Source organism: Acanthamoeba castellanii (genome assembly GCF_000313135.1).
Source record: "Acanthamoeba castellanii str. Neff unplaced genomic scaffold scf7180000084763, whole genome shotgun sequence".
In the NCBI taxonomy this organism is placed as follows: domain Eukaryota; phylum Discosea; order Longamoebia; family Acanthamoebidae; genus Acanthamoeba; species Acanthamoeba castellanii.
In genome coordinates, this window is record NW_004457323.1 from 715,785 (window position 1) to 725,652 (window position 9,868).

Below are 9,868 nucleotides of genomic sequence, written 5' to 3' on the forward strand. Positions count from 1 at the left end.
TGGGATGGTGTGAGATGAGCAGTTGGGCCACCCAAGCGCTGGCTGAGGGGTTTGGGGTGGTGGTGACAGATGGATGGCTGAATGACTATGACAACAACAATAACAACAGCAAAGCCATGATCCAGTCTGGCAAGTTGCTTGGTGGTGGTGGCAAACACTGTGTCCGGAAAAAGGTGACAGTGGTACTTTTTAATGAAACTAAAAACAGGTGTACATGAGATAAAAACACTGTGGAATTTGAATGTACACAGAGAAGAGAAGTTTTATTTACAGGTGTCTAAATATTTCTTGAAGGGTGGGTGGGGGAACTCCAGTGTTGGCGTTAAAGTCAAAGCCACAAGCTAAAACAGACCCCATTGGAACAGTGCTTTCTGAGCCATGGTCAGTCCAGCGTCCATTAGCGAAGTTCCACCAGTGGACATGGAGCCTCTTACGGAGAACGCTGATGATCTTGCATATCCAAAAGTCCTGAGTGTCTTCATCAGCATCAGCCCAGACAGCAACCCACTGACCAGGAGCAAAGTTGAAACGTTGGACTTGGGGTGTAGTCCATGTGTGGACAACCTTGACCCTGGTTTGGAGACGGAACAATGGACCATCAAGGAGAGGATTAGTGATGGGGTGAGCTGTGAGTCCATCAAAAATCAAGTTATCGCAGGTGGGTTGGGAGCTTGAAACAAGAGCCTCATGTGCTTCAAAGATATCAGCCCACTCACTAAGCTCAGACTCAAGGAACAGTGGAGCACAGCAGTTGTCAGCCAACTCAGTAAGCACTTCAGGCGGAAATTGCTGAGGCGGGATAGTGAAAGGTGCTCCTGATGTGGTTTGTGTAAGTTGTGATATCTTTTGGTAGGGTGTGTGCAACATAGTGAGGAGCAAACCAGTCGGAATGGATGTGAGAAGCTGGTATGGCTCAGAGTAGGCTCCTTGGGTGTGGTAGGCTTTGTCCCGGATCACTGGTTTGCCTGAAGCATCACGGAAAAAATGGAAAACATGGGGGGTGGAGTGACCAGTCAGGCCATGCATGTGATTTCCAAGCCAGCTCTTCCAGTCCCAAACAGTTTCAAGGGTGTGCAGGGAAGGAGCTGGGCCGGTGGATCGGTAAGCCTGCTCAAGAAAACCAGAAAGTTGACTGAAATTTGAAGATGAAGTTAGGAAGGTGAACAAAAAGGGGCAATCATTAATGCTTACAGAAAAAACCGATGTGCATCGGGGTAATGAGTCGACAAATAAAAAACCCGATGCGCATCGGGAAAACAATCAAGACAAAAAAAGAGTGATGACCATTACCTTGGGGTGTGAATGGAAGAGGTATGGAACTTTGTCTGAGCAGTGGAGAAGAGCTGGTCGATGTCTTCATGTGTATGCCCAACCAACAGAAAGCTCAGGTAGACCTCTTGGAACATATCCAGGCTGACCAGGAGACTGAGGAAGGCAAGCATGAAGACATTCTTGTTCTCAGCAGCACAATTGTCAGCCTGCAGGTAGAGGATAGAAGGGCGAGTGTTGGAGGCGGTGTTAGTCAAAATGCGAGTTCGGATGTGGTGAAAGAGTGTGGAGATGACAAGGTTAGCATCTTTTGGCCAAAAGGGCTGAGGGTGTAGAAAGAGGTGTTTGCCATGGCTGTGGTCAATGAGACCACCAAGAACCATGGTGAACCGGTTGCCAAAGTGCATCCAGGCCTTTGGCACAGGAGTGTGGGTGGGGAGAGGGAGTGGGTTGGAGTAGTCAATGATCAGGCTCATGTAAAGACTTGGTTGACTTGTTGCTTGGTGGCATCGGTCCTTGTAACTGAGGCGTTCTGCAGAAGAAAGTGCAAGGTGGTGAGTCCGTGCACTTGCAAACTGTGCTGCCTCAAGAGGGCTTTTGGCTCTCAAGCGTTGCTGTGCAAAGTCAATGCAAGCAGAGCACTTGCCAAGGCGTGAGTTCTTAGGCAACTTCACATAGGCAAAGTGGGAAGCAATGTGTTTGAGCATAGCAGAATAGGTGAGCACAGGAACAGTTGAGGGATGAGCATTGGCACACATAGAGTGCACTTCTCGCCAAGTCAAAGAAATAGGTAAGTGGATGGTGGCATCAGGAAGGCGATCTCCAATAACATCAAAGAAAGTGGTTAGCCATAAGTGGGTATTTGAGGTGGCATTTGAGGGATGTTGCTGTCCAGTGGTGTTGTGTATTGGGACACACCCACCAGAAATGAAAATCTGTTTAGCAGAACGCCACTTCTTCCTGCTGAAACCATGCACCTTGTAGAGCAGCAATGTGAGGTGGGATAACAAATGTAAGGCCGCAATAAAAAGGGTTGGCACCTTTTGGAAAGCATTCAAACACACTGGAGAACCATTGAGTCGCAACTTGAAGTGGCACTCAGGTAGTGTTGAGACACAGCTGGCTGACATGATGTTGATGATGTAGGTGGTGCGATCGCGTTCATTGAGATCTGCAAAGGGTTGTGTGATGTTGAGAATGTCAGCAAAGGAGAAGTTATCAAGGCATTTCTTACGACAACAGAATGATGCAAGAACAGTATTGATGTGATCATTGCTGACAAGCAGGCGACGCTTTTTGGGGATCCGCTCTTCAGCAGTTCAGAGAACTCACTTCCTTGGAGTATGAGCTGTGGCTCATAAGGACTGGCCGAAGATTGGGGATAGTAGGGTAGAGGCGAGGACCTCTGTGTTGGTGGGGAGAGAGTGGCTCATTGAGGTGGAGAACAACTGAATGACACTGGAGAGGTATTTAAACATTTGGTGTGATACCTCCGATTCCCAACGGCCACATAACGGATAGATGTGGTTTTTCTGGATTGGTGAACTTTGTGTTTCTGGAACTCCAGACCAATGAGCTCACAACTAATAACAGTGGAGTTGAGGAAAATACAGGACAACTTTAAACACCCGACACCATCGGGAAACAGGACAACAAAATAAAACCGATGCGCATCGGGATAAGAGTCGACAAATAAAAAACCCGATGCGCATCGGGAAGCAAGTCGACAAATAAAAAACCCGATGCGCATCGAGAAGCAAGTTGACAAATAACAAACCCGATGCGCCTCGGGAAGATCTCAAAGCTCTCCAGACCACATGAAATTTCGCCACCTGTTTCCTGTTCCTCCAATTAGAATTTAATGCGGACAGCTTTTTTGTAGACCTGCACTACCTATAAAACGTCGAACAACCTGTTTTGATCATTTTGTTGTACCACCCACGTTCAACACACACTTCCTTTCAATGTCTTCTCGCCAAGCTGCCTCCGGACTTCCCAACTTCTCGGCCATGTCGGCCACCGAGCTTCTAGCAAGCTCCCGTAATGCCCTAGCGAAGGTGCACCAGCAACCCAACACCAAGGTTATCACCAAGGCGTACATCGACGGGTTGCTGCAGGCGCGGGGCCAAGACACTGGCTCCACGAAGCAGCAGTCTCTCAAACTGCTAACGCAGTGTACGCCAACGATAGCAGAGGAGGGAGCAAAAGAGCCGATGGACGTGGAAGAGGAGGAGGAGGAGAGGAAGGAAAAGGAGGCAGAGGAGGAGGAAGAGCAGGAGAAGGAGCTGGAGGAGGAGGAGGAGGAGGAGAAGCAGGGGGAGGAGCAGAAGGAGGAGGAGAAGGGGGTGGAGCTGGAGGAGGACATAGTGGAGGAGGAGAAAGAGGAGGAGAAGGGAGAGGAGGAGCAGGAGGAGGAGTTGGAGGTGAAGGAGCTGGAGGAGGAGGAGCACCAAGCGCCGCCAAGGAAGCGCAAGCTGGTAGAGGAAGAGCGCAAGGAGAGGAAACGCGCACGCCCAGAGGTGATTGACGTGGACAAGGAGATGGAGGCGGAGGAGATCAAGACCAAGCCTCACAAGCAGCCGGTGGTGCACCAGTACTCCGCAGGCAACACCGAAGAGCAACGCAAGGAGGCCGCCAGACTACTTGCCCTGCCCGACCTGGAGCTAGGTATGTACACTTTGTGTGTTTTTACTGTTCACCACACTGACAAGTTTCAAACCGGTGCGCATCGGTTTTTTTATTTGTGGACTCCTTTCCCAATGCGCATCGGGTTTTTTATTTGTGGACTCTTTTCCCGATGCGCATCGGTTTTTTTATTTGTGGACTCTTTTCCCGATGCGCATCGGGTTTTTTATTTGTCGACTCTTTTCCCGATGCGCATCGGGTTTTTTATTTGTCGACTCTTTTCCCAATGCGCATCAGGTTTTTTATTTGTCGACTCTTTTCCCAATGCGCATCGGGTTTTTATTTGTTGACTCTTTTCCTGATGCGCATCGGTTTTTTATTTGTTGACTCTTTTCCCAATGCGCATCGGGTTTTATTTTCGACCTGTGAGAACCATGTTCTCTAACAGTTTGTGTTGCTTACCTCAACCTTACTATTCAGAAACGAAAATTCATACGCTCCCGAATTTCCAATCGCTTCAGTCCAACCCCAACATCGTCAGCGCCAGCCTTCGGGTGACCCGCAACGACCAAGCAATTCGCCAGCAGAAGGAGCAGCTCGATTGCATCGACCCTTCAACTTTGCACCGTACCTGGGTTCAACCCACATCACGCCACCTTGACGTTCGGAACTGCACCATCTTTGGTACAACTCCTCTTTTCGTTCTGGCAATGTGTAGATGCTTTCACTTGCTAACCGCCTGCACTGCCATCAGAACGGCATCGCCCAGTGACAGTTCCAGGAATTCGTCACTTGCTGCAGTCTGTTGTGGATGGAGGGTGTCTCACAACCAAGCCCTTCATTGTTAGATTTCTCAATGAAGATGAGCGCCTTGACCGAAACAACGTCGATGAGTTTGGTATTACTTCCCACACCACTTCGTTTTAGCTGCACTCATGGCCATTCAGTTTTTAGGCTATTCGCAATTCCCGATGCGCATCGGTTTTTTTGGGTACTAACTTTTAACCTTCCAGAGGCCGTCGATTGTAACCACAGAGTTGTGGTCTGGAACCTCATCGAGCACTGGCAGTGGGAGAATGTCTACGAAGTTGTGCCAGCAGCTGCAGGGATGGAACTCAGCTGGATCATCCTCAACCGCATCTCCGGCTTCGAGAACTACATCAACTCGGCGGGCTCAGTCGTCCTGAATGCTTTCGAGAAGGCCCTGAACTACTACACCCTCGGCCAAAACCCACTCTTCCAGATCACACGTGGCAAAAAAACTGTTACCGACTACAATGCTCTCGCTGAGCACCTGGTATGTCCACCACCTTCGTATTTCAAACCATTACTCATCACCCCACACCTCACAGAAAACGCTCAAGGGTCATGCTGCACCAAAGCCCACCACTCTGCAGAAGTACTCGACTACCTTAAGGGCCCTGTTCCATGCTCCAGGAGTGGTGGAGTATGTTATTTCTACTCTAACTCTTCACCTTTGTTTTGAGTCCTCACTAACTGTTCCCCTTTCCAGTCTTATCAAGGAACTCAATCGCCTCGTTCCAGAGGGTCAGGTGTTCATCTCCCTTGACAACCTCAACTCTGGTGCCTTCAGGGAATTGAGTGCCAACGACATGATCGCTGTGCTTCGTCATTATAAGCGCTATCAACACCAAGCCCCTTCCAAGAGTATGTCCTTTCTTTTTAGTTCTTTTGTTCTTCTCCCCACAAGTCTAACTACTTCCCTCTTGCCAGAGAACTTCTGGTCGCTAATCACCAACCACTGGAGCATGATCAAAAGGCAGATGGAGGCCTTTCGTCAGGCCGTTCATGCAGCCACGGAGGCTGACTGCTGCTGCGAAGATCCTGAGGAGCTTCGCCACATCTGGGACCGGATCTGCGTTGCGGAATACATCGCGCCGCGCGGTAAAAACATTGAGATCGAGCAGCCCCACAGCATCACCTCCGAAGTTGTCGACACGTTCCACAAGCACCTGTTCCAGTCGAAACTTCTCAGCGATGAGGCAGAGGAGACCACACCTCGCCAGTTACGAGGGGAGATTGCACGTGCCACCGCAGCTTCTCGAGCAGAGGAGGCATCCCTTGCCTCAACGTCCACAAGCGAACAGCGCCGGCGTCTTTCTGCGTTGGCCAAGGGGAAAATGGTATAAATCAACTCCTTCCTGTTCCAATTCACACCCCATTACTTTCACTTACACCACTATTATCTGACTTCAGCCCGCGGTACCCACTGCCGCTGAAGCTTCTGGCACCACTCCGACCACCCCAACCAGTACGTTTTCATTTTGCTGGTAAAGTTCCAAGCTCACCACATGCTTGTTCTTTACAGCTACCAAGAAACGTGGCAAGGGTAAGGCTGAAGAGGAAAAGTCGCCATCTACCATCAAGCACAAGGCAGAGCTTGCTCTCCAGAAAAAGTATCTCCCCCAATTCACTGAGCCGCTCACCAAGCTTCTTGGCCAACCAACGCAATTCCATGAATGGCCGGTGCGTTTATCGGCCCGCATTGCTTTCCTGATGCGCATCGGTTTTTTATTTGTCGACACTTTTCCCGATGCGCATCGGTTTTTCACTTATTCCTGTTGTCCACTGGTTTTTTTCTTCCACAGGTGTTGATCTACATGCATGACTTTACCATCCACAGTGTGGACATTCCTCTCAACATCGACGATGCAGCAACTCGCCTATCGAAGTCTTACGGCGTCGGATTCTACATCTCCTCATCTCCCTCCAACATCGCCAACGCCATCACCTCACTCGAGTCACACTCCACCCTCCAGGTCTTCCGCCTACTCCACTTCTACTACAGCTCCCCAACTTACTCCAGCTCCATGCCCACCTCTGAACCTCTCATCAGTGGCTTCGATGTTCTCATCTTCAGCCACAAGAGGGTTAACATGTCCGCCATCTGGCATCCTCTGGCCAGCGACACCATCCCCAAACCCTTCTGCTATCTGCACCACATCCCCATCCCACACCCAACGCGTGAGGTTGTCCGCTCTGCTCCTGCTTTCCTCACTGCTCAATCATCGGACCGCACCCCGCTTCACATCGGCCTCTACAGCTTCCTCATCCAGAGCTTAGAGCTTCCCAATCCTTCTCCCCACCCCATCACATCGCCCACCACCCCCTACCACATTCTCTATGAGGCAAATCCCACCTACTACCTCTCCTTCTGTGCTGCCCTTTACTCCAGCTTTGTCTGCCTCTCCTCTACCCCCATAGCAGAGGGCAACATCTCCTCTCTCGGCAACTGGCTCCTCACCTTCCACTCTAAATTCCTGGAGGAGTCAGATCTCACAGCCATCACTTCCTTCCTACAAGGCCTAACTTCACATCCTGCCCTTGCCCCTCTCACACCCAAGACCAGCTCCTCCTCCTCTTCCGGTCCACAGAAAGTGCGGAAGTCCATTGGCTAATGTTTCCCTCCACTCTGTTCTGTTCCTCATTCCAACAAAATACATTTGCCCTTTTTTACACTTATGCCTTGAAATTCTTCATTGGCCCCATCTGCTTTTACCATGACCTACACCATTTTTCCCTGTTTTGCCACTCTCTGTACATAATTTGGCAAAACCACTCACACACCATGTTCACAAAAGTACTGCTTTCGCTGCACATACACATATATCACTTGTACAGATTTTACTTAACAAAAGGTGCCACTGGCACCTTTTTCCGGACACAGTGTTGGCAGGACATCATCTCCATTGCAACCACCACCACCAATGATGATGATGACACTGATGACTTGACCATGATGTGGCGTGGCCACCATATGGAGTCAACGTTGATGACTTGGTCTTGAAGCCTTCTGATGTCATCATTGTCCCTTGGTGGTTGGCCAGCAGTGTCACCACCACTGATGTTGACGTCAATGATGATGATGATGATGTCTTGGTAGTGGTATGGATGGAGGGGTAGAGAAAGCCAGGAGACTGAGACTAGGTCCTCAAATGGTTCCTGCTGGAGTCTTCCATCCATCTGTACCATTCCAACCCAGATCTGTCCTGAACTCAAGTCTCCAACAACTATGATGAAACAACATTTGGTGGTGGCTGATGGTATGGATGATGATCACCAATGGCATCTTGGATCTTGAAGTTTGGCAAGCCCTACCATACAGACAGTTGGTTGGAGGTGAAGAGGACTAAGGAAAAACAACCCATCCTTCCCCACCCCACCCTTCCAAAACCTTCAGCCTCCTCCTACTCCTTGAGACACCTCCAAAAGTTGTTGACATCCACATGGTCTGGATTTGTGCGCCGTCTTTCAGTTTCTCTGAGCCAGCCTTCACACCATCCCATGGGCAACTGCATGAATGGGATGCTTGGCCCTGTGGCCCTCTTGGAGCATGTGCAACAAAACAAGAGTTCTCTCCTCAAGATCCAACCCTACCACTCACCCTTGGCACTGGTTCCACAAGACACTTGACACAATTAGAGGGCTCATGTCAAAACACAGGCATGCTGGCGACAACAGACCAGTTTTAGTGCAGACTTTTGCCACTTCACCATTTGAGTTGTGTGTTGTCAATGTTTTGCTTGCATCCACAACAGTTTCCCTTTTCAATCCACACAGCATGCAGCATGCTGTTGGCCTTGGGGTCAAACTGCATGCTGTTGTGGTGGGGGTGGTCATCTTCCTTTTTGCTCTTACCACAATGACATGTTTTTGTAACTGGGACCAAGACTGGCCTGCCATAGGTACAGTTCACAGTTTTTTTTCATTTACAGATCATTGTACAACACTAAGGTGCACCTCTGCGGCCACCCCATGGTGGTGTTTGTCCATGGCACCAGCACTTCTTCTTCCATGGCCAATGTCTTGGAATTTCTGCAACAAGAGAACCTTGCTTTGCCACAATGCAGTCAACTCTTGTCGTTGGCACAATGCCTTTCCAGCAAGGGACACTAACCTTAAGGGAGTTTCCACTGCCACCACCACCAAAAGTGATGAAGTTGTCATTGTCATTGGACAATCATTGGTCTTACATTCCCTTGGTCCTAAAGTGGCTCACAACAATGGCCATGCCATCCACCAAAGGCAGTTGAGGGTGGTCATAGTGGTTCACCCTTTCATTGCCCAGTTGCTGGATGACCATCAGATAGTGCTGATTGGAACTGTTGCATTCTTGAGCGGCACAGCAGCAGGCACCATGGAATCCCAGCATGCAACCACCAGGGGCCAGATGGCTCCATAGGTTCTCACCCTCCAGCAGGGGCTTGAAGTGGAGGGGACAGGTGGGGAAGCAACAGCAGTTGTTGAGGAGCTAGGGTTAGGGTTTAGGGTTAGGGTTAGGGTTAGGGTTAGGGTTAGGGTTAGGGGAGTTTCCTGGACCAATGGCGTGCAAGCAGGATTTTCTGCTATTTTTTCATTGGTTTGTGCATTTTTGCCCTATTTTCCTATTGGCCGGTTTCTTGTAGACACTCTAGCTTGGCCCCACCTCATCTGTTTGCCTTGAGATGCATACCATCCTGTTCCCCTGTTCATGCCCTACATGCTCATATGCAACACCCCCTTGTATGTTATACCTGACTATGTTGTTTGCCTTACCCTCACCTGGCACACTTGTCCCCTCTCTTGGCTTGTTATTTTTGTTTGCCACCATATGCAAATGGCACTTTTATTCCCATAATCATATGAATGCTGAACTTATTTGTGTGTGTGTTGTGTGTGGCATGTGTGTATGTGGTGTGTGTGTGTGTGTGTCATCTCAATAGTAATATAAGTACTTGTGGGTGGAAACACACAGAACCCCCCACAGGAAAACCCAACTTAAAATGCATGTCATGGTGCACAACACACACACACACACACACACACATGCACACTCCACACTTCTCTTTCAATTGCACTTGCATGTGCAATTCAAGAAAATGCCCTTCATCCACAATGGTGTGTGCATGTGTGTGTGTGCCCTTCTTGGTGGTGTGATGCATTGTTCCCTAATTGGGCAGACACAATCATGCCT

General features: G+C 49.5%; 2 protein-coding genes across 2 annotated transcripts; one reads left to right on the forward strand and one right to left on the reverse strand.

The window, feature by feature from the left end:
* Positions 1 to 1,286: 1,286 nt before the first annotated feature.
* On the reverse strand, positions 1,287 to 1,676 carry ACA1_247720 (uncharacterized protein; the record flags this gene model as incomplete). The annotated part of the gene is made up of 2 exons (XM_004335509.1): positions 1,287 to 1,478; positions 1,650 to 1,676. 2 exons carry the CDS (start codon positions 1,674 to 1,676, stop codon positions 1,287 to 1,289), a joined length of 219 nt encoding a protein of 72 aa, XP_004335557.1.
* Positions 1,677 to 3,482: 1,806 nt separating this feature from the next.
* Positions 3,483 to 7,313, forward strand: ACA1_247730 (uncharacterized protein; the record flags this gene model as incomplete). The annotated part of the gene is made up of 8 exons (XM_004335510.1): positions 3,483 to 3,936; positions 4,375 to 4,521; positions 4,908 to 5,191; positions 5,247 to 5,341; positions 5,408 to 5,478; positions 5,629 to 5,940; positions 6,224 to 6,381; positions 6,504 to 7,313. The coding sequence occupies 8 exons, from the start codon at positions 3,483 to 3,485 to the stop codon at positions 7,311 to 7,313; spliced, it is 2,331 nt and encodes a 776-aa protein (XP_004335558.1).
* Positions 7,314 to 9,868: the final 2,555 nt, after the last annotated feature.